Here is a 25,257-nt window from a genome sequence, read left to right as displayed (position 1 = left end):
TGCTTGCTTCAATGAGATGTGTAAGCACCTTCACAGGACACAGCTCTGGGAGCAGGAGAAACTCCTGGCACAAATCAAAGAACAAAACACAGGACTATGGGGAAGGGAAAAGAGAGAGGCCTTTTCTAGATCTGGGTTAGATCTGTCATGGTGTAAATTTCCTTAAGATTAGGTCTTTGCCAAAGAGAAACCTGGTTCTGATTTTTAGACTTCAAATTTGTCAGAGTTGCCAGAGACTCTTTTTAGGTTCTTTGGATAAGTTCTTAAACCTTTCCAGTTGTACTTAAATCTAAAAAGTCTAAATGAAAATGTGAGCTTGGATCAAAAAAAATAAATAAATGATAATATCAGCAGTATTTGCCTTGAACTTTCAAGTCTCTTTCTCCCTCTCATACGTGTATACATACAGGGATTGAAGTGTATCAGATCAGAGGCTCTGTCCATCTGATTGAGAGATAGGTTAACTTTCTTAGAGTTACCTCTACCTCCACCAGCTTTAATATACATTTCCTTTTAATGGGTATGTAGGATATGCTGCAAAGACCATTTAGCTCACACATTTCTATGCTCTGTTAGCTCTTTGCCATCTTACAAAGAAACAAGCTGTTTTGCCTTTGGAGGTAACTCCTTGCCATTTCCATGTCAGTTTTGAGAAAGCAACTATCATGATTCTGACCAGTGCCCGATGTCAGCTTGTACAGCCCATTTCTGAAACTTTCCAGGAAGCAAGGCTTTTCAAGCTTTCTCCCATGACCTTATACTCTCTGTTAACTGAGGCAAAGCTATTTCTTTGGCTTTCTTCAAGTCCTTCCTCCTCATCCTAGGCTTCACCAGGATAACCGAGGGGAAAAACCCCAGCAACAGGTGGGTGCCAGCGCTCCGTGTGTTATTCCGGAGGAGCCGGCAGGGTCTGCGCGGTGTCTCTGTCCTCCTGCGCGTCCCTTGCCCTGCCGTAACGCGGCTCCGGCTCCCGGGCACGGCTCTGCCCGCGCTTCTGCAGGGCAGGACCGCTCCGTGCCCGGCACTCCACGGCACCGTCACTCCTTTGGTGCGAGTAGCCCAGAAACTCCCGCGGTGGAACCGGGACAAGCGGTACCGCAGGTACCGGCACACCCGGAGCCGCCCCTCCCTCCCGCAGCCCACGCTGGGCACCGCCAGCGGCGCGCCGGGGACGGCGGCGGTGGCGATCGGCTGCGGGGAGGCTCGGGCGGGTTCCGCCGTGCCGGTTCCCATCGCGTTCCCGGTGCCGGTGTCCGGCGCTGGGCCCCGCGGCGCGGGCGCGGCGGGCGGGGCGGGGCGGCCCCTTTAAGGCGGGGAGCGCTCACCTGCCTCCTCCCCCCCCCCGCCAAGGTACCGGCCCCGCGCCGGGCCCTGATTGGGCGCCCGCCGGGCCCGGTCACGTGGGGGGGGGCGCGCTCCCCCAGCCTCCAGGCCGCCATTTTGGCTGGAAAGTTTGGAATTTCCGAGCAGTGCGGGCGGGAGGCGGCGGGAGCGCCCCAGCCCCGTCCGGCCCGGCCTCGGTCCCGGCCCGCCGCGCCGCCTGCACCGCGCTGTCCCGCCCGCCCGCTCCGAACCGGCGCCGCCCGGCCCGGCTTGCCCCGCGTCGCGCCGAGGCGCCGCGGCGGCGCCGGCGGGAGCCCCGCGCGGAGCCGCTCGCTCGCCGGGCGGCGGGGTCGGTCCGGCGGGGCGGCCGCCGCCCCCCCCCCGCGCCCGGCCGGCAGGGGGCGCCGCCCCCCGCGCTGCCCCGGCCCGCGCTCCCGGCCCGCGCGGCGGAGCCCCGGGGCAGCCCCGGGCGGGGGCGCGGGCGCGATGCCCGTCAGGAAGCAAGGTGAGCGCCGCACGGCCGCGAACGGAGCCCGGGAGCCGCCGGCTGACAGCCGCCTGCCTGCCGCGGCGGGACGGGCGGGGGGGCGGCCGGCGGGAGCCGCGGGGCTGTGGGCGCGCTGAGGGCTCCGTCCCGCCCGCGCTCTCCCGGCTGCGAACAAAGGAGCGCCGCGCCGGGGCGGTCCCGGCCTCGGGGCTTGTTGCATCCCCGGCGCTGTGCCCGGTGCGCCCCGGTCAGCCGTGTGCCTGCTCTCCGCTTGCAGATACCCAGCGAGCCCTGCGCCTCCTGGAGGAGTACCGCTCCAAGCTGAGCCAGGCGGAGGATCGGCAGCTGCGGAACTCCATCGAGCGTGTCATCAGCATCTTCCAAAGTAACCTTTTCCAGGCTTTGATAGGTAAAGCTCGGCTTCTTTCACTTTGTGCCAGTCGGTTCTTGCCGATGCTGTCACTTGTGGTGTTAAGAGCAAAAGGTGTTTCACCCGTGAGTTAGAAGCCATGTGCTTCTTGTTGTGTTTTTGTTTTGCATAGTAACACACGTGTTGTTACAGATCAACAGTTCACTTGTTACACGTACTTTCTTTATTTGAGGCTTTTAACTGGTCCAAACTGCTTAAAACTGTGGAGTAGTTTTTAATTGTGAGATGTCCTATATTTCTTTAGATTGTTTCTCCATGCATCTTTGTTCACCTAATAAATTTCTAAGGAGGGTGGGGTTTTTTCTGTCTGTATGTAACAGGTTAGTAAATTACTTGAAATATGTTTAGTATAAGGAATCAGGCAATTCCTGTTGAAGAGTCTCTAAAAACGTCACAAAGTGTATAACTGAAGTGCAGATTTAACCTAAAGTAAATGAGAAGAAGCCTCTAATGCTTCAGGGAGTACTACAGTCATCTCTTCTCCTTTGTTGCATATTAAAGTATAGTGAAAGCACGATTAAATTTCAGTTTACTGTCCTTATAGTGCTTGACTTGATATGTTCCCATGAGTTCTTAGAAGCACTCACATGTAATTTTGAATTTCCTGCCGGTCTGTTTGGAAAAAAACCCTGAGCATAAATAGAACTTGCAGAATCCTGTCTTTATTTGGAAACTTCTGCAGAGCAACAGTGAGAAGTGGTTTCTTCTTGATTGATTGTCACTATCTTTATGACAGCTACTGTTAGTTTACCCTCAAGAATAAAATTTCTTCTGCATCCTTGTCTTTTAATAGTAACCAGTGTCTGAATTGGGCTAATGGCAAACATTGTAGCTATATTTGTTACTGCACTTACTACATGGTTACTGTGCCAGGGTGCACATCTTCCTTCTCAGGGCTGCAGCTTCTTTGAACCTCTGTTGTGGTGGAAGCACGGGGACTGGCAAAACATAAACATGCAGTTTTCTTCTGGAGTATTTATTTCATCTTGTGTAGATTTTCAGAAGACAGTAGTTGTGCTGGTTTTTTTTCTTAACATGTAACTTCATGAAGGGTAGTTGTGAAAATAGGTCACTTAAAAGACTTTTGCTTATGGGAACTCTGCATTTCCCTTCACTACACAGCTGATGCTGATCAACTCCATGATGAAAAGCTAAACATAATCCTTATGGGGCATGTGTGAATGGATTCACTCCTTAGCAGATCAGAATGTTGAAATCTTGTGTCAAATATTTAATGTACAGCAGCAGCACTTTTTATTTTCACCCAGAAAACTTCAGTGTTGACTACCATTTTTCTTGTTCTGAGTGTGTGTATGTGTGAGTTTTTTATTTTAAAACTCTTCAAGATCCATGCAGTAACTCTGTTTTCTCCCCTTCAGTGAAAAAATACCCATCTGTTTGCCTTTGATATTCAAACTGCAAGGTGTAGCTTCTCCTCATATCCACGTATGAATCTTCATTGTTGATAACTCTACACCTGGTAGTAGTGGTGGACTTGAAGGAGCAAGCAGCCTCCTGAGTGCTGGCTTTGTTCTGCAGGAGCAGAAAGGAGGAGTGGGTTGTTGCCTGGCTGGCCTGTGTGACCTGTGTTCTGGGCTTGTGAGAAGCTGCACATTGCAGCCACAGGACCCTTGTTCTTGTTGAGTTCAGTTCATCTGTGCATGCACAGCAGGTGCTTCTTGGGCATGTTGCATTAACTTTGCATTTCCTGGGTCCCTGTGTGATGGTTTATTAGTTCCATACCCATGTTCCCAAACCATCTGGCAGAAGGCTGGTACTTGCCAAGCCGTTTATGCTGTCAACTTGGGTGTTTCTCCTTTAACCTGCTACTTTCTGTGCAAATGTCAGGGGAGTTCTTGTTCCTGGCAGGCTGCTCCTGGCTGCTGTTTTCCTGGAAGCACCTTCTTTTGTGGTGTGATTGCTGCATGGTGGGGGTAAGGATGGGGACACTCCCTGCAAAGATGTGATCTGGAGCATGGCTGCAGTTACTGGGAAGGCCTGGAGCTGGCTCCTGCTTGTCTTGTGTCCATGAAGATCTGGGAGCAGGCTGGATGAAGTGTTCAGTTGTGCTGGGGGTTAGACTTATCTGGAATTCTCTCTTGGTCATTGCTTTATGGCTGAATTTGAAGTGTGCATTTTATAGAAGTTGTGATGTGCTCCCAACTGAAATAGCCAGTGCTGTTCTGGCAGCAAGTTTCAAGCTCAACTATACAAAATTATTGCTCTTATAGATGCATCTTCTAGTAAGTGTGCTACTTTTACTTTCTGGTTTAGGTCCTTTTTTTTTTTTTTTTAAATTGAACAACACTAAAAAAATCCTCACCAAACTTCATCCATTTATTTTCTGCTTTTTCTGCCAAGTTACTGCACTATATCCAAGACTTTTTTGCCCATAGTAGGTAGGTTTGTGAAGGTTGCAGTCAGGATCTGCTGTCAACTTCATGTATCTTTTTTAGTATGATTTTTGATTTGGCAGTCAAATACTGTTCTTTCAAGCAATAAATAGCATTATGCTCAGAAACACATCTTTGAGTTTATAATGAAGGAAATTAAATATTCCTGAAAACTACAGATTTTAATAGTGTTTCATGTTTTTAGATATTAAAAGATTTTAGAAACTAAATAAGTTTTAGAAATTGAAAGGGTGTTTTTTTATGATGTCTATTTGGATACTGAAGAATAAGTAATATTAATTTTTCATTTGAAACTTTGTTATCCACTCCTTTTAGTCCTCTCAATAAAGTTTTAGTTTAGTAATCTAAAGCTTGACCTTGTTCTTGATTTATGGCTTTAAATGGTTTGAATTAGATCAGTAAAGAGGCAGTGTGAACAGCCAGTAACATTGCAAGTGTTACATTTTAAATTATGTAACTGCAAGAACTTTGAATCTGTAACAAAAGTTGTAACCACATGTGACCTCCTTAAAACAGTCCCTGAAAAAGCCCATTTTTATATTTTTTATCTTCCATAATGTGGCATTTTTCATTGCTTCAACCAGCTATGTGTAATAATGTCTAGAACCTTAATTAAATCAATACCAAGGGCCTGCAGTTGACATCAACTTGAGAATTGTGTCAGTTTCAAGTCAATTTCCTTTAGTACAGGCTCAAAAATGTGTGGTATCTTTTCTAGTTGTTGATTTCTTGTTTTCAGTTAAAACAGCTTGTTCCCAATATTCTCATCATTGGTGAGCCAAATTATGAAGACACCAAAGAAAAATATCCATTTCTAGAACCATGGGGTAGACTTATTTCACTTTGGTAAGACATTTGATATTTATCTTCAAATAGAGAGGTAATTATTCTGCAGGTGAGTTCTCCTCTCAGCTTAGGAACTCTTTTACCTTTTCAGAAGCTACAGGTTCTTGAAAAGGTACAGATATATTTATCTTTTTGAAAATACAGGAAGAAAAACCCTTGCATCCAAAAGTAACACTTCTGACAGAAAAACATATGAGGCAGACTTCTGTTTATACACATAATATTTTTGCTTAATTAAGATCTGCTTTTAATGGGTGTCATGTTGAGGTTTACCGTATTAAAATAGACTTCTAAAATGAAAAATATTACAGCTATAGCTAGAGACATAAGGTTGTTTGCTACTTCAGAAGCATTCATTTTCTTGACAAGAACTAACTCCATGTGCACTGGTGCCAGAAAAAGGGAATTCTAGCAGGGTCTCTACATTTGCTGGTAATGTAGTTGGCTGTGCTACCCTTCTTGCCTAAAGTAGGATTATCTATCTATCTATCTATCTATCTATCTATCTATCTATCTATCTATCTATCTATCTATCTAATTTTGTAGCTGTGCATATACACAGCTTTTTGGAATAAGATGGTAAATCTGACCAGGGAAGGTTCAATGTGTTGAATTTTATTGTGTAAGCAGTGTCATTTGTTTCACTTAGAGTCCTTTTGCATGAAGACCTGCCTTGAAAATTGTGTTTATGTGCTGGCTCTTCCTAGCACTAAACACCCAGTGTAGGAAATTTTAAATTTAAAACAATAAAACCCTTCCTAAAGGAGTAATGCTTCCTAAACCAAAGAAGAGCTTCTCCCAGTAAACATGAGGGTGCTTTTAACCATAGTTTGCATGAGCCTTATTAATTGAACAAAACATATTACAAATGCTGTTAATACATTTTTACACCTCAGAAAAGTAAGTCCTGTCTCTGAAAATTTTGAAAAAAGCTCATGATTCCATTAAATAAGCTCTTTGTTCAGGTTTCTCAGCAGTGTGATTCAGAATGAAAATTCCAGGAATATAAAACTCAGTCTGCGGATTTCTCATCTCTGTCCACATTGGCTTTCTGAACCAAATTAGGAAAACAACCCTAGATTTTAGGCTGAAGTAGATTGGATTGGGTCAGCACTCCTCAAAGCTGCTCCACTTTGGAGTGGACTGACCACATTCCTGCTGCCTGGAGTGGGGTCTCAGCTCAGCTGTGTATGACAGCTCTGGAGCCCTTCTTGCTCCTTCTCACTCCTCTCTAAGCCACCTTGGCAGTATTTCCTCTACTTGCTGGCTAACTGGAAATCAAACACAATTAAACACAAGCTCCTCTTCTGAACTGAAACCAAAAGTCCTTGCTTTTGGGGAAGCCAGAACTTCTATTTCAGCAGTATGTTAATAGAGCACGTGCTGTGATGGCTCAGGTAACTTTCCCAATCAGCTCAGGCCTTCCCATTTTCAGAGGTAACTGAAGCCTTAGAGCCTTTCAGACTCTGCTGAGTAAGATTGCCTCAAGAATGCAGAAATTCTGGGCAGCAAGTTGAGGATCTGGTTAAAATGACAGTGAATATTGCTGGGGTTTATTATGGTTATGTTTTTATTAGAGGAAGGTTTAGGGACTATTGGATCTTTTGTAACATTGGATAGTACTGAAATTGCTGCAGGTGCTAAATAGGTTATTTTCATATCAAAATTCTTATACTTGCTGCATTTTTGTGACTTTTTCCCCAGATTGTATCTTCTGTGATACAGTATCTTTACTCATGTTTGAGGCTGAGGCATCCATGATGTATAATCCCTGCAATTTTGAGATGTTCATCAACTCCTGGACAAGTTTCCCGAGGCTTATACTGTGGTTATGCTTGCTTTGCTCTCCTTTGAATACACAGAAGTTGGTCAGTTTTACAGAAATTTGACTAAGGCTTATGTTTACAAAGGTTTTTAAGTTCTTGATTACTTTCATCCAGCTGGAGGGAGGATAAATATTTTAGTTGGTGTCCAGATGACTGGAATGTTAGTTCAGTCATTGTTAGTATGTTTCAGTGCAGTTTATCTGAATGTCCCAGTCTTTGGAAGAACTTCATGTCTTACTCTTCAAGGAGCATAATAATAAGTAAAATAGTCTCATTGCTCCTCTCTTTTTATTTTAAGAATTACTTACTATTTTGTATGTAGTGCAGTTTGATAGCTAGCTTGCTTTTTAAAGTTTTTTCCACCCTGTATTGCATGTGTGTGTGACAGGGCAATGTATTGAATTTTTGGGATTAGGTGCTGCTTTTGGTAGCCTAAAATAGCAAGTAAATAGTAAGTTGAGTAGCTACTGGTATGCAGATAAATAGTATTGTGGCAAAAGTTTATCCTTGTGGTATTTCACTGACTGTGTGTTCAGTGGTGAATAGCTGCACTGTAGAATATATCAATTGCAGTTTTCTCTTCCCAGGGTTATCATTGAAAGGGTCTGCTAACAAAAAAAACACTTGTCAATAAATCTGCTGTTCATCCAGGGACTGGAAAGACAGTAGAAATTTTGAATAATTGGTGTAGTTTCCAGGTTCTGGGAAAGTTTACCCTCTGGCCTGTCCTTGCTTTATTTCCCATGTTCTTTCACCTCTTTTTCCCTAGGTGTGCTCCTCCTCTGCTTCTGTCTGTGTTCTGGATTTGCTCCTAATTTCCCTCATCATTTCCTTCAGTGCTGGGTACAGTGTAGGGGAAGGGGGGAAGCATGAGAGAGGATATTTGTCCTGATCTTAGTCCTGCTTCCATGGTGGTCCTAGCAGCAAGGGCAGGACACCTTGTTCAGCTCTGCAGCTGGAATGCCATGTGCCCCCTGTGCATTGCTTTGCCTGTGTTTTGAGAGATGGAGCTTGTTTTGGTGCAGGGGGAAGGAATCTTCAGAGAAACCGAACTGTAGCAGCTGACTAGGAGTCTCCTGGCACAGATGGTTTCCTGAATTATAACTAGGCCAAATTTGCAAGATTGTTAAGAGACTGCAGAAGGTGTAGGGCTGACACTAGAATAACCTCCTTAGCTTCGTGTTCTTTCCCCAAGTTAGGGGAGGCTCTAGAGTTCTCTGGTACAGCTTTTATAGGGATCTTGTCATGTGTATCTTCCCAGCCATGCCCTCAAAACAGCTGACTTATTTTGGCTTGAAATAAAAAAGTCAGCCTAAAACAGAGGAGCAGCAAGGACAGGGTGTGAGCAAATTGTGAAAGCGCTGCAGCTTTAGGTGGTTTTCAGAAACTTGGGTTAAAATTTGCCTGCAGGAGACACACAAGTGTTAGTGCTGGAGGAGATGCTGCTCTGTGGCACACCCAGCCTTGTGTTGCCACCACTGCCACAGAATTACCTTGGAGCCTGAGCTTGCTGCAGGTAGAAGAAACCAACTTGTGCTGTCTCATCTGAGCAAAGCTATGCACCTGTATGGAAACTCAGCTTGGAGGCTTGAGTGAACTCATCCCAAAAGAAGTTTGATATTTTTGAATACATTTGTCTGGTGAGAAACATCATCAGTCCTATATACTGCCATTACCTAGGGGACATACTGCAAATAAGGCTTATGTGTGAGGTCGATATGTCAATTTTTAACTGTGTGTCAGTTTTTCCTACCTTAATTCTGGACACAGAAGATGCTGTGGGTTTCTGAAAGAAAATTGGATAGAGACAATGTGAAGCACTCCTGAAGGAAAGACTGGGTGTGACGTGATATAGTTGACATGGTGGTGACAGATCATAGATTGGACTCAATCTCAGAGTTCTTTTTACCAATTGATTCTGTGAAGATATGGTGAAAGATGTGTTAGTAACCAAAGAGGAAAATATGAATGAATAGTTTGGGAAGTGTAAGCGGTCAGGCTGGTAAAGAGTTGAATTTGTCTGAGTGTAAAAAGCAGCTAGAGGAATAAAAGCAAACAATTTGATTAAGCACTAATTAATGAGAACTGGAAGTGAGAAATGGAAAATAACATCTGGAATTTGAGGTAAGCAAAGAAGTGTGTGCAGAAAGGATGTTCATAGGGTAGGACACACTTACTGAGGCTGGTAAAAGAGCTGGGGTTCAGTAGATGGATGCTGCAGCTGGTGGCAAAGGATTTTGTGGAACAGAGTGTGTAGTGAGAAAGCTGCACCATGAGTTGCTCCTTAAATTTTTAAGAAGTCTTGATTGTGTGCAGCAGTTTTAAAGAGGAAACAGATCTCCAAACAGCCAACCCTGAAAGGGGCTTTACAGGGCTTGTGATGAGGCTGTTTTTCACTTCTCATAGTACAAATGCAAACATTTATTTTTGATCAGAGACACCATGACAACACAACCATTAAATACACAAAGAGAATGCTTACTTAACTGTGGTCGTTGGCTTGGTAAATGGACATGAAGCTTTTCTTGGTCTTTGCATTTTTTTGTTGATCACTAATTATGCAGTTTTCAGGCTGTGCTTTACTTGTATTAAATGGATATTCTTAGCTTGACATAGCAGATGAAGTAAGCATGCATGATTGAGCCTTCCTTGGAGTTAGTAGGAGTTGCTTTATGACTGAAGAATGAAAGTCTGTAGTGTTGGCAGACTCCTTTGCCTGTTCTGACAGTGATCTTGACTCTGTTTTGTCTATATATTCGTTATGTTGGGCTGTTAAGAATTTGGCAGATACCATTTATCTCAGATTGCTCTGAACTGAAATAGCAGGTTGACCTTTGTTTTCGTTCTAGTAGTTTTAGGACTTAAGTTTTGAAGTGCTTTGGGTGCTTTGGCAGGAAGCCCTAAGAAATAAAGCTGTCTTTTCCTCCCATCCTTGATTTAGAGAAGTACTTAATTTCTAATGGGATTGCACCTTTTCTTGGACAACACACAGGTAGTCAAGTTCTTAACAAACTTGTTTTTTCAAATATGGGTAACACCATAAACAAAACCAGGCATTTGCATGTGCTCCATTTAGATGAACAAATGTATGAGAAGAGGCAGACCAATGAGACGACAAAGGAATTGCTTGCATGGAGTAAACAGAAATAGGTAATTTCTAATGGAATTCATAAGCTCCTTCATTGCTTGCAAGTCTGAGGGAGGGCAGTGGCTTTGAGAGATTCTCCTGAACAATGCTGGTATTGAAAATCTTTGTATGGTAAAGGCTGTATGGTGAGGTAAAGTTATCTAGTGTTTTGCTGCCTTCTGGCTTTGGCTGAAATTGGTTTGTTCTGCTGTTGAAGATCAGAAAAGGAGCAGATCCTGCTGAGGGCAGGATTTACTAAGTAGCTGAAGCATGTAAATCCTGGCCATGCTGCCATGCAGAAGGACCTTGGCAAACTGAGGAAATGGGAACCTCATGGAGTTCAACAAGTAGAAATGCAGAGTCCAGCCCCTGGGCAGGAGCAATCCTACTTTCCAATATATACTGTGTCACCCAGGTAGAAAGCAGTGCTGCAAGAAGGGATGTGGCAGGCCTGGTGACAAAAAGTTGACCATGAACTATAAATGTGCCTTGAGGCAAAGGTGGTGAATAGTCTCCTGGGCTGCATTAGGCAGCCAGCATTAGAACTATCAGCAGGTAAACCCTCCCCCTTTGCATCTTAGAATGCAAAACATGAATTTAGATTTTATAAGAAAAATGAACAAACAGAAAAGAACCATAACTTCTTAAATTAATTTTTGCTCATATGCAAAGTTGAGAACCTTCAGATAGGAATACAATTGATACAGCATACACAAATGGGATTGTTAAATCACATATATTTTGGTGGCAGTTTATACCTTTGTGTAGTGCATGATGTAAGGACAACAGTTCACTGGTTTACATGGACAGTGTCCAAAGCAGTTCTGTTATAGTAAATGTGTTACTGTTTAAGTTCATGAAATGCGAAGCTTGTGTGGAATTTCCTGGCATTTATTTAAGAAAAACCATCTATAACCCACAAATGGTCAAAATGCTTGAACTGTAAAAATGCAAGTCCCCAAACCAGTTGGTTACTGTTATCATTAGAGGAATGCTTTCAATTTAAAAAAGAATAAACCACAGAATCATTTAAGGTGCAAAGGACCTTTATGATCATTGAGTCCAACCTTTAACACAGCACCACCATTAAACCATTTCCCTAAGCACTGCACCTACAAGTCTTTTAAAGTCTTTTCAACACCTCTTGGGACTCTAACATTCCCTGGGTATTTCCTCTTCCAATACTTGATAACCCTTTCAGAGAAGAAATTTTTCATCATTTCCAAACCTCCCCTGGCACCACTTGGTCATTTCCTCTTGTCTTTAGCTTGTTACTTTGAGATAGACACTCATCTCAACTAGAACCCTTTTCAGGTAAATAGCAAATGCCAATGAAATGTAATTGGTTCCCTCTATACCATAATGCAAAGGTTCAGTATCAGAAGTCTGAAACTAATACCATATAAAAAAAATCACATGGAGTTGCTTGATGCTTGTTTGAAAACCAGAACATATTAAAAGTTGGTCAGAAAAGTTCAGGGAGTGGGAGACTGAGTCAAGGGAATCTTTCCCATGGAGGTGTGCAGTACTGACTGTTTCTTTCTCTCCTCACTGTTATGTTTTGTTGAGGTTATTGTTGTTTGCTGACATTCTATGCTTCACTCTTTCTTCTCTACTTTGCAGTTGATTTTCTTGTATATACTGTGTATTTTATATATGCTGGCTGCTCTTTTTTCTGTTGCACTGAACTTTTTTTGCCCAGTTCTCAGGTTGCCTTCCTTTAACCAGTAATTAGCAGTTGCTGAGTTGTTTGTAGACTTAAGGCCTCTGATACCATCCTGTGTCTTTTTTTTCAAGGCCTCTCTTGTCATGCTATGCCTTTGCTCTTGTGTGCAGCTTTTTGTTCTGAGGTCATAGGTAATCCATTCCCTACAGAATAACCCATTTTCATTGGTATGTATTAGCTGTTGCACACACAAATGTGAATTTGTACATTCAGTCTGTGTGTGTGGGTGTACTTGTATGCATGTACAGCTTTTAGTTAGCTTTGGACAATTGTGTGATGTAACACTGAATGATTTCACATATATTTATATATACTATTTATGGAACATATGTAGCAGATATTTATTGTGTGTTATATATAAAAATATTTATAGAAATAGGTGTTAGCTCACTCAATTGTCTGAAGCTAGGTAAAAGCCATGCAAGTTAGATGAGTCACCAATCATCTGGTCTTTAGATAGTTGGTGGTAGAGTTGGACAAGCTAAAACAAAGCTCTGGGCAGGCCAGGACAAGTGCAGAGACCTGGTTATTCAGTGAACACAAGGCCCGTGGCCTGTTAGCAGCAATGCCTTGTATGTAGGGTTACACCATTTCCTTAAGAAATTGCTGTTATAGGTATCCCATCTTTCACTTGCAAAATTGCAGTTACCAAAAGGTTCATGCATAAGTGAACACAATGAAATTTTACTGATCTTAAGTTCTCCTGATTACAAGTGCTCCCCACTGAATCTATAGCAAAAAGTAGCAGACACTGCACATAGCTGTACAAATGATAAGCAGAGGCCTTATGTTTGATTTCTAAGGGGCAGGGAAGAAACTGATCGTAGAGTGGGGTCACGTTGCTGGTTGGAATCCTTGTCCTTGGAGGAAATTCTTTAGACAGAATTGATGTAGTCTCTTGAAATGCCCTCAAATATACTTTAGAAAAGAAAAGGATTTGGTTTTGCAGTTATGCTGTTCTTTTAATTACTGTGTTGTGGTTTTTTTGTGAAGCTGGATCTCCCTTGTAAAGTGGATTTGGGTTTCAGTTTGTATTTGGCAGATACCTCTTGTTTGCTTTAAAAGTGAGCAGTTTTAGCTTCTGGTGTATCATGTTACTGGTGAACAAGCCTGTTCAAAGAACAAAACTAAGATGAGTGGAGAATATGAGAAGGGGTGAAAATACACCAGCACATTTCTTTTAGAATGAAAAACCCCAGTTTGTCACCATTCCTTTGCTTTTCACACTACTAATAGGCTAAGAAATATAATTTTCTTTAGTGTAGGAGTTCTCCATTGCAGAACTGGTGGTCTGTCACTTGCTTTGTACAGGCTTTTATTCTTTTTGCTGCCAAACATATTTCTGATTTGGCTATTAAATGTGATTTTACTTGTAGGCGGACCAAATTCCAGGATGGTTTTCTCTGTTGCCTACCATTCATCACTTTTTGTCATTTTTGGCTTCCTAAAACTCTGTGCTCCTCTTTTTCAATGCTCCTTTTAATGTTCCCCTCTAGTGTCTAAATGTTCCCCATCTGTGTTTCCTTTTAGTGTTGTGTGATACCTGGTTTGAATCAGTTCTCTCTAACTTAGTTTGAGATATAATCTCTGTTGGAATTAATATGTAAGCAAAATGCTGTAATATAAAAATAGCACAGCCAACTTGAAGAGGGAATCTGACCATAAATACAATTAAAACTTAGTGTTTTACTACCTGCTATTTGTAATGATCAGAAAAATGTTAGAACTTGTCATGTGCTAATGCATTCTCACATCATTAACGTGTGTTCAGTACATATTCAAGTGTGTTGAAATATTTTGGTGAGCTGATATATAGCTATAGACAATAGGAAGGGATTTTAAGGTTTAATTTTGTATAGACTAGGCTTTATAGACTGTAACTGTCAGGTTTTATTCTTGTGGACATAATCTGTTCAGAGTTCATAGGTGGCTTGCCTATACTTGTACATACTTAATGTTTGCATTCTGAGTAGTAAAAATAGAAACTTTTTTTTAGAAGGTAGATATTATCATAATGACACCAAGTTTCTAGAAACTTTGTGGATTTGGAGCAACTCCAGGATAAACATAAACTAATCCCCTCATTAAGTGGTGCATATTATGTCTTGCCATCTTTCAATAGCAAATCTATTGTGGTGTCCTCCGTGGAGAAGTGGAGGTGAGGTATGGGAAATGCTGTGCTTTTTGAAATGAGAGTTGTGCAGGAGGAATAAATGGCTACCTCCTCTGGCAGGGACTTAAAAGAGTAGTAGCAGAATTGAAAATCAGTGTCCTAGATTTCTGTTGCAAAACAGTTGCACAAATAACCCCTTCCCATAAATAATGTAGTGATCTTCCCGGCTTGGTTGCTGTGGATTGCAGCTATAGAATCAACTTAAACCACTGCCTATTTTAATACACAAAGTACTCTCTGTCGGGGGGGGGGAAATCTTTACTGGGTGTGCTTGATTGATGTATTGATGTTAATGCAGCTACAAGACAAATTTGCAACTGAGGGAGCTAATGTGAAAGATAGATTTAAAGGCAATTTGTATCTCTTAGGCTGTTTTGCTCCTGTATATCTAGGTCACTTAATGTCTTCTGCAGCCCTCGCTGCTTGCTCTTCCAATCAGCAGCTCTAAGAGCAAGTATAACTTTAAAAATTAATGTAAGCTGTTGGGAGGAATTTGACTCTTGCTCAGAGGAAAGATACAAATGGAATTTGAGAATTTCAGTTTTCTGAACTGGTAGAGAGCAGAAGTGCAGTGTCCATAAGAAGACATAAGACTGGAATCTTATGTGCCAGTTACAACTCTTAGTTGTGTAGTCTTTCTTTTGTGGGGTGGCTCCATGAAGGAATTGGTTATGGTGCCTCTGTTACTGACTCTGGGCTGTTGCTGGAAAGCTACAAAACTGCAGCTTAGACTCCTTACTCATGGCTGGGTCTTATTTCCTTTGGCTTACTGTGCTTGTGTGTTTATCTTCTATGAAATTGGTGTGATTAAAAATCAGGAATTTGCAAATCTGTTTATCAGACTTTTACTTTGAATAAGAGACTAAAAGCTTTACAGGACAACTTCTTGCCCTTCTCTTAGCCAATACCTTTTCTGATTTTTTTTTTTTTTTTTGTTTTTTTTTTTTAATGCGTGTGTTTATGGCTGTGATTGCAGTTGTGGTAGCAACTTTGATACACCTGTACTTCATAGGAACACCTTTGGTGCTTCTTTATAGTGTGTTATTTTTATTGATGCCTCATGGAGTGAGTAGGATGTCAATAAACAATATAATACAGCCAAATTTTTGTTTCCCAAAAGTTTCCAGCTGAGTCTTCAGGGTTATAGAGGAAGCTGTTGAGTAGTTCATACTGTGACTGGTAATTCATACTGTTAAGTTTCATCCTATTTCTGGTACTTAGACTGAAAAAGCAGATGATGACCTATCCTAATCAATTTTCACTTTCCTAACTTCTTGCAGCCTCTCTCTTTCTTGATGATTTCATCAGTATACTTCTATTTCTGTGGCCATTTAATTGAAACATGTACAAAATAGACCTTCTAATATTGCCCTTGAACAGTAGATTTCAGCTAACCAAAGGCTACATTAGTTGAAATTATGTATACCAGAACTTGAAACATAGACATCCCTTCCACTATTCCACTGCAGTTACTTCATGTGCTTCTGTTATTTCCTGAGCTCCTGGGGTCTGTGGCAGAAGCCCAGAGTGAGTGGGGACAGAGTGAGTTGTGTGTGCAGTGGGGGAGGTTCATGTGATGATCCCTATGAATTTACTCATGACAGATGAAGCCATTTCTCATTTGTTTTGCAAGAGGAAGATGTAGTTAAAATCAGAATGTTAGAGTAACTATCGTGCCTAACCACAATTTTTTTACATGTTTAGATATTCAAGAATTTTATGAAGTGACCTTATTGGACAATCCAAAATGCATTGATCACTCTCAGCCATCTGAACCAATACAGCCTGTGAATACCTGGGACTTCTCCAGCCTTCCAAGCACAACAGTGACATCAGAAACATTGCCGAGCAGCCTTAGCCCCAGTGTAGAGGTATGAGATAGAAATCTGCTTTTCTTGTCGAGACTATTAGTTCAACATTGTTCTCTAAGTTTCCTTCATTTTATAAAATATTAATCTTCTAAGAAAATGTACATTAAGATCAATAGTCAAAAGGGATTTAATTATTGAAATGTTTAATAACATGTATGCATTTTGCTTAGTCAAAAATTTATAAACTCGTTTGTCAAATGTACCATTAAGTGACCATTAAATTGGATTTATGCTTTGATTTTGGAACCTTGCTGACAGGTTTAGTATGCTTCTACTTATCCATACTTTTGACTCTTGAGTCATTACTTCATTAATTATTTGGGAAATCTGAGGCTGTGTCTTCCTGATTTGTAACCTTTTCAGTCTGGTCATAAGAAGTTCTCTGTTGCTTCTTTATCTATGTTCTGGAAGGACTTTTTTTTTTACAAGTATATGCAGCCAGTTGTCAGTAGTGAGTGGTGAGAAAACTGATCAGGAGAATGCACATTGATGTACATTTTTGACTAAAACAAAATCTCCCTGCTCAGTTTAAACTTAAAATGTTCCTTGAATATTTTTGCATCAGAGCTATTATTTGTCCCCAGAGAGGTGAGCCTAGTTTGAAGTGTGCCCTGGAAAAAGTGCAGATTTCTCAGGAACTGAAGGCAGTGTGCTTTGTTGTTCCATTTTCATGAAATGATTGTAGAGCTCAGGAGGAGCACTGGGGGAGATCAGCTGAAGGACTGGAGTCTGTAGGGAAGCTCAGGAACTTGCACTGCTCAGCAAGATAAAGGGGCTGAGGTGCTTTAATGAGTGAACCTTTATCAGGGGCTGTTGGGACTGTGGAAGAAGGTTCACTTAGCTGCAGATCATAAGTGTGTGATGTGCTAATGAGTTTGTACAGCTAAAAGAAAATGCTTGTGCTCATTGTAGCTTTTTTCACGTCTTGTTATTTTGAAGCTGGTATGAAATGCATCAGAAATGCTTTAAGGGAAACTGTAGATGAAATCCAAAACTTGTATTCTTTTGAAAAGTCAAAAATGGCTAGTGGATAAAAGGTCAGCCAAGCCAGGATCATGAGTTATATATTGCAAAGAAAGCCATTCAAATATCTTTACATGAAAAAACTGAGTAGCCTAGGTATACTGTATTTTTCAGGTTTGAAAGTAATTGAACACTGAGGAATTAAAATTCTAGTTAAACTTGCAATGTGGGAATAGATTATTTTCTCTATTGTTTTGTGAATCTTGGTAACACAAGATTATTATTAAAATTTAAATTGTATGTCTCTGTGGAATCTATTATTTGAAATGGCATAGAGAAGGCCACTGTCATCACAGTCACCTTAATGAATTGTCATGTTTGGAGAAAATGGGGTAATGCTAGGGTATATGAGAAATAGCATGGAAAAGGCAATTGAGATATTTGCCTGTATGCCATCATCTAAATCTAAGGCTTAGAGCTCTGGAATGTTCCTGCAGGTATGGTGGGAATGGCATCTCTTAGAAGCAGGAGGAAAAAGGAGCTGAAGACAGGAGGGCAGGCAAGGAGAGGCAAGGCTTATTTTGTCTACTGAGCTGTTTTAAAATAAGCTGGTTCTAATGTATTTCATGTCTGCATGTGCAGAGAACTTAATGAGGCAAATTGAGAGTCATTGCAGTTGCCCTTAGTCATGGTGGATGGATGAAGTTACTGACAATGGCAAATGCACAAATGCTCTCTTTTAAAAACAGAATATATATAAGAGTAAGCCATGAGAGGGGGATTTAGGTTTAACTGGTACAGGGAGTGATTCTACAGTGTTTTGGTAGCTCCTTGAAAGTCAAGTAGGAGCCAAATAATAGCTGTCATAGTTATTGATGACAGTTTTGTCTAACAGTTTCTTTCTGCTGTGGTAATAATTCTTGTGGTAGGAAAAACTATAAATGTGATAAATGCTGACTTGGGTAGAGCTTTTGGCATGGTTTAAGAGGCTTTCTTTTGAGATAATATATCAGTTACATTTTTTTCAAAAATGCATCCTAGTTTGGGTTATTAGTGAAAACATTCTGTTAAATTAGAAATTGAATCATGGGAAGAGAACAGTATGTTGCTGCTTCACCAGCTAAGAGTAGAATGAAGCCTTGGGCAGTTGAAATAATTCATGAAGTAATTAATGTCCTACATTTTGGCCAAGCTAATGGAGCTTGAATAGTTAACAGCTGATTTCTCAGGAAAAGGTCTGGGTAATTTTAGAATCTTAAGGTGAGTCAGCCATGGCATGTTAATAGATGAAAACAACACATTATTGACATAAGTATGGTATAAAACTTTTCTACTTGGTCTGCATAAGGCTTTGCTGGAGATATTGTCAAATTTGAGATACCATGGTGTGAGAAAGATGTTTAATTTCAGTGTTTAGAAGAGATTGACATGGAGGATCTGAAGACTGGAAAGAATTGAAGATTGAGAAGGTTTAGTGCTCCTTGAAAGGATTGAACACTTAATTGGGATTCTTTCCTTTATTTATAGAATGTGAAAAATATTTTGCTTTTGTACAAGATGGGCTAGACTTAAACTATGGAAATAGACATACAAAAGCATTTCAAATATTTTCTTGAGCACCAGAATAGCGTAGTACATGGCCAGTCTCCCTTATTGAGGGTCTTTTGAGGCAGCATAGTGGTCTTAAAGGGCTTAAATGTTTTGGGGTTTTTTTTCATCCCTGTAATGCACCTAGAAGCAGTGTAATGGAATTGAGGATTCATGTCCCTACCAAAATATTTTGTTATTAGTAAATATAGTCCAAATTCTAGCAGACTGGGCTTGAAGCACATATTTGTTGCTATGAGATTTGTCTTATGATGTTGCCACTGTATGGTGTTTTGTGCTCCCCTGTAGGAGAAACAGATTTCTGAAGTGGGGAATAGCGTGTGGTGTTAAATCCAGGCTTTGTGATTATTCACTCCCAGCCCCCTGCAGAAACTGTTTCAAGCCCTTTACAAATGTAGTAAAGGATCTTGGATCTTTCTCTGTTGTAGATAAAGGTGTAACTTAATTACAAAGTTGCATTTTTAGTGTTTTTCTCATGATTAGTTGAACTGCCAGGAGCACAAGGCCTTGTCCTTGACACTGCACCAATGACAACAGGCACATTATCATGGCACAGTCACTGATGCATTGAAAGGAGGAATTGCCTGATTTGGGAAAGCTCACCAGAGGTGTGAGTGTCTGTTCTCAGCTGCACTGTGTGCTTCTCCAGTCCAGTCTGGTGGCCATGCTGGTGTTAACTAACAGAACCTGATATGGTGTGGATTACTTTATTTTTCAAGTGGTCTGGACTTGAACATTAATGACAAAGTTGCCTGTCTTCCTTCATATTTTTTGTCTTGTGTATAATGTGAAAATCAGAGTTGTTTGACCTTCAGTATATGGAGATTAGGTTTTAGTTTTACTTCCAGTATTTAAAAACATAGCTGCGTGTATTGGTGTTGATCCCAGTTCATGTGGAACTGAAAGCAAGCTTTTCTCCCAGTCTCTGTCACTTACAATAAATGTTACCTTGTATTTCATTAGTTAGAATACTGTCTCCATGTTAAGTTGGAAGGTGAACAAATTTGAAAAATGTTAGTTTGGTGTTGGTTTCATTTTCGTTTTTCTAGTATATCTGAATGTCTTAGTTTAGCTTTCAAATAAATATGAAAATTGTTACATAAGCATACGTATGTTTTTATCGACCTTAATTCTTTCTTCTTCAGCGACTGGTTTTTTTTTTCTTTGTATGCCTGCTAGGCAATACTTTTCCCTCAATATTTCAAAATTTATTTAAAATTACAAGGAGAAATTCTTATGTATTCACAGTTTATATTCCACATACTTGCTATGTATATTATGTGAAAATTTATACTTAATGCATTTCAGTTTCAGTAATGTTTTTTTAAGCTACTTAGGATATTAAAAAAAATTGATTTTATATTTGGTTTTAATAAACCCAAGGGCATAATAATTCCAGTACAGCATGTGTTTAATCGAGTGATTTGGTTTGCTTGCTGAAATTTACTAGAGACTGGGGGGACTTGGGCTTAGTATATTGGATTTTGTTCACAGCTAGCTTTTTTAAAATAAATTCTCACTTTTCAGACTTTCAGGGCTGCAGCCCAGTTCAGTGTTAGTTCATTAACCAGATACAAGCAGATTGTATGCACTTTGAGATTATTTTAAATCTATTCTGTGTTTTGCCAGGCTGGTGAGTCCACAAGTGATACGAATGGAATGGCTTTTTTCTTGCTCTGACATTGCTAGCCTTTGAAGTAATGTATTTCAACCCCATTTCTTTTACCTTGCTGATATTGTTTTGCTGTAGTTACTGTGGGCCAAATGAATATTCTTCCAGCTGACCCTTCGATGGTGCATGTGAGAGTGGCTTGAGAGTGGGAATATAATGCCCCCCTAAAGAGATTAAGGATTGAATTACAAGAACTTTCTACACAGCTGACTTTGGGAATGACTTTTTAGCAATGTGTGCTTGTGTATATACATAGAATAGTGGTATACAAGCTTAGGTTGCCTCAGGACTTCTCATGGCACGTAGCCTACTTCTGTTTTTCCCTTCCTGCTCCTGAATCCAAGACTGGAGTTTAAAATCCCCATAGGCTGAGTATTAGAGAAAGTTGGAACTACAGATTAGAAGTTTTCCTGCTCACAGCAATCTGTTTTCTTTTCCATGCTCTATATTTCTTGGAACATTATTTAACAGTTTTATTTGTTTCAGTCTCTGGTACAAAATGATGGGGGGAAAAAAAAACACTAAAAAAAAAGAGAGAGAGAGTGATTCAAGACAGTGATAAAGCAGGAAAGGAATGTTAATCCTTTCAGTACTGGGAACTAGTTTAAAAAACCAAATGTATGCAATCTGAAAGGGACGAATGGTTCATCCCTTTCCTTGTGTACATTAAAGACCGAGCTCAAGTGTGCCTGGCAGGAGTGAACAAATGTGAAACACGATCTGGGCGCTGCGTGCGAGCCGAGCCGCGCCGGGAGCCGCTTGCTGTGATCTGTGGTGCCATCTGTAGGTGGGACACTGGTGTTCGACAAATACACGGCGAAACTCCAATCACTGGGAGAAATCTCTCACCTAATTGAGTAGTGTATTGCTAAGGAAATAGCCTTCTGGCATTCTTTTTAAACTTTAAATCCGTAGGATCTGTTTTAGTATTTTAATTGTTTTAAACCAGAGAAGTTGTTTGCTGTTTAGCTTGGATTTAACAGTAGCCACAATAATTTGATTTTAGATGTTGGAAAAAAACCCACTGAACAATGTCTCCAAGGAGATTTTTTGCTTTAGGACATGGAACTCAATCTGGAGTCTCTTACAGTTGGATGAGGACACCTTTGTATTTAGTGAGTAATGTCTTCTGAAGGACTTTGGTCTGACCTGTGGTTTTCCCATCTATCTGCACATGCCTGTGTGTTTAGTGTCTGGCATGTAGAGACTGGCTAGCTCACTCTCTTCTAGGGCCTTTTGCCAAATTTTTTCTCCATACAAATAAAGCAAAAGAGGAAGTAAGGAAACAGCTGATATGTCTGCAATTTCAGCTAAAATTTGATGCCAAGGCAGAGTGGAAAGGAAACTCACTCAATGTCTTGCAATTACAAAATAGCTCAGTATCATCTATGAGGTGTGAAGGATTTTGACTAGCTAAGTCTTGAAAATCTTAAAAACTGGAAATGCAAAACTTTTCTGGTCAATCTGTTCCAATGCTTGACTATCCTTATGGTGAAAAAACTTCACCCTGTTTTTGATTGGAATTTCTGTTTCAATTAATTTGTAATTTCTAGGGGATTTCCATCATGCAACATGTACCTGGCTTTGTCTTCTGACTAACCCCAGTGTAGGTACTGGAGGGCTGCTTTTAGGTTCTGAACTCTTTATCCAAGCTGAAAAAAGCCCTGTACCCTCATCCTCTCTTTAAGGGTCAAGGCTTCCAAAAACCCTCTCACCATCTTAATGGCCTCCTGCAAAACTTGCTCCAGGTTATCAAAACCCTTATATTGATGGAATGCAGTGTTCCATATGCCCTAATTAAAGTGTCAAGCAAAGGGAAATCATAGTTATATGTTTCTACTGGCTGTGTTTCTTATTGCAGCTCCTGTTCACCTCCTTTGCTGTTAAGGCCTGCTGCAGGCTTGTGTTCACTTTGCTCAGTATCTGTCAACATGAATATTTTGAAAATGGGTAAAATTAAACTCATCTAATTTTCACGTACAATATGGGAATTGTCTTTGTTTACAAAGCAACCACTAATGTCTTCATAACCTTTTAAAAATTGTGATAATTTTGTATAATTTCTTATAAGCTGATGTAGTCTAGAGGAAAGAATTTTGGATGTCTGGTTCCTAGTGCATTGAAAAAAAATCTATGTTGAATCAGTAGCAGTTTGTATTCAGAATGGAATGGTACCTCAGGCAGTTTATCAGGATCTTAGTGGGAGTCTTGTAAGGACATACCTGCATATGTATAGTACATTATTAAAGTGCAAGATGCTCTGGTTCTGTTTTTCTGTTTCTGAATTTTGACTCCAGTATCTTGCCTTCACTTTACAAAGTCATTCTTACCAGCTGTATTAACAAGCTGTTCCAGTGAAAATCCCTGATCTATTGGACTATGTTCAAATACCTTCTTTGCCTTAATATTTATAAAGATTCAATGCTGGTTAGCTTGCTGATATGCTATGTCTGCTCCTTGTTATTGCACTGGTCCTTTATGCCTGTATCTGTATGTGTCTATTTCCCCGTATTTATACCAATTCCTTCCCTGCACATGATGTGCATGTTTTATTTCAGCAGCTAGCATAGTCCTGGGTTACTCAGGAGCTTCATGGCTTTCTCTGTGTTAACTTTACAGTGAGGAAATGGTATTTGGCTTGCTATGTATTTTGCCTTCAATACTTGAAATCCAGACTCTTTGTACAAGGAAAAGAATGTAAGTCTTGAACCAAAGCTGAAAAAGTCTTCCAGGGGCAGGCTCCTGGTCAAAGTGAATTCAAAAGCAAATAAACGAAATCCAGATGCTCAGTTCAGGATGTATACACAAGCAATAAAACCCTGCTGTTTCCAAATGTCTCAATTTAGAAGCAGACAACTTAGAAATAGACAACTTAGGAATTCACTTTAAAAAATTCTAATTTTTTTAAATTCACTTAAAAAAAATCTAATTGTTTTTTATAAACTTGTAATAATTACATCTTGCAGCCAGATACAAAGACAGCTATATAAATTATGACATCTTATGCTTCTAGTGCTTTCTTTACTAAAGTAGCTGAGAAAATGCTTGCAGATATGATAGTGCTTGATCTTTACTGAGTCTTTGATATGTCTCCTCAAATATGCTGAGGTTGAGCATTTGACATTCCCTTGTGAGGCTGAGCTGAGCCTGCTTCTCTGGTTACACCTGTGACAGCTCTGCTTTGTGTGGCTTCTCTCATAGAATCCAAGAGCAAATTAGCATTTAAATAACCACATGTACTTTTAGATTTGTGCATAGATGAAGAAATTATTTATCTGCAAAATCAGTATTTTCTGAAGCATTGTTCTCATTTGCATGATTTATTTCTATGCATAGTTTATCAGTGCATTAATTTTCCTTTATTTAGTTATCTGGTGGTTTTGTGCTAGAATCTGCCACACTGGAAAAAGAATAAGCCCGTGAAGGCACAAAAACATGACTGCCAAACATAACCTTCATAAGTTAGAATAATAAGTAAGAATTCATAAGTAATTCAAGGAAAGAAAAACCCATCTCTTACCTTTGTGTGAGAAAGAGAATCATCCTTGGTTGTTTTTAATATTAATGCCATGAATAGTGGTGAATGGAAATGCATTTTTGCCTTCTGGCCAAGCTGTATAGAACAGTTGTTACTGGTTGTTACTGAGATCGCTTGGAGCTGACAGGACAGAAATATTTATTTTTAATGAGAATGAATGACATTGAAGAAATCACAATGTTTCTCATAAATTCAGTAGAATAATAGTTAATTTAATGACTAACAGCACTATGTGAAAATGTCTTACTCTTCAGTGCATGAAAGGATGACTTCATGTATTTCATGACTGTGATTCAGGTTTTGGTGTGTTCTTTAATATCTTTCTGTTCCTTCTCACAATACAATTTAAAGGAAAGAAGGTTCTAAATTATTTTATGAAATTGTTTAATTGCAGTAATTTTGCTTCTGGATTTTTTACCTATATCTCATTTTGAAAATTGTTCTTCTTGTATCCAAAATTTACACATACTTGCTTATTCAAGGAGTTTTATTATGTTTTCAAGAAGCTGTATTTTTTTTTTATATGAAAATGCCAAACCACCTGAATGCTTGAGTATTGGTCAATATTTTTTCAGCGTTTTTTTTCTTCTATATATACAGTTTTTCCAGTGAAAAGACTGCAGAAACTGCTTTTGGGCTAGGAAATACTTGTTTATGCATAGCACTTTTATCTTTGTGTGCTTATCTCTCTGTACACTGTATTTATGAAAACGTGTGTTGGTGTTTGCCACAAAATCTTTTGGTCTGCTGAAATGGATTTTTTTTCCCCCTGTGTGTGGCCAATGTTAGCTGAAGATGTTTTGGGTGCCTGTTCATGATGAGCAGCTTGATTACAGATCCTGAGCAAAGAAATGCCTTTTCCTCACCTCTCTGGTGAGGTCTCTTCTACATCTCAGTCTGCTTTGGAGCTGGAAGGAAATTACTTGCTATGACAGGACTAATGGGTCCTGGGTCTTGTTGGAAGGGGGGTGACAAGTGGGAGAGGAGAAAAATGGTATGATAATGACCCTTAGTTCTAAAAGTGTCCCAAAGAAAGCAAGAGAACAAAAAATTGAGACTAAAAGTGATTGATTCTTGACATAAGCTAATTGTAGCCAGGAATAATCTGCAAAAGCCTAATCTTGTGCCAAGGTGGCTGAGAGAAATTTCAGTGGTGAGCAGGATTGTTAATCTTTGCCCTTCATGGACAGAGCATGAGGGACAAGCCAAGTTTCCATGTGCTATTGGTGTTCCTAAAGCTGTTTGTGCAAGAA

The 25,257-nt window shown here is 40.2% G+C and overlaps 1 protein-coding gene across 9 annotated transcripts in view; it reads left to right on the top strand.

The window, feature by feature from the left end:
- Positions 1 to 1,776: 1,776 nt before the first annotated feature.
- DLG1 (discs large MAGUK scaffold protein 1) overlaps positions 1,777 to 25,257 on the top strand; it is a 140,182-nt gene continuing 116,701 nt past the window's right edge. For all 9 annotated transcript variants that reach the window (XM_058812450.1, XM_058812452.1, XM_058812448.1 and 6 more), the window contains exons 1-3: positions 1,777 to 1,828; positions 2,088 to 2,219; positions 16,057 to 16,223. In XM_058812450.1, the coding sequence (XP_058668433.1) occupies positions 1,810 to 1,828; positions 2,088 to 2,219; positions 16,057 to 16,223 (318 nt within the window). In that variant the 5' untranslated portion in view covers positions 1,777 to 1,809. The remainder of the gene's footprint in view (positions 1,829 to 2,087; positions 2,220 to 16,056; positions 16,224 to 25,257) is intronic.

Source organism: Ammospiza caudacuta, chromosome 11, assembly GCF_027887145.1.
Source record: "Ammospiza caudacuta isolate bAmmCau1 chromosome 11, bAmmCau1.pri, whole genome shotgun sequence".
Lineage (NCBI taxonomy): Eukaryota > Metazoa > Chordata > Aves > Passeriformes > Passerellidae > Ammospiza > Ammospiza caudacuta.
The sequence above is the reverse complement of the archived record's forward strand: the minus strand, read 5'-3'. Positions and strand labels throughout refer to the sequence as shown.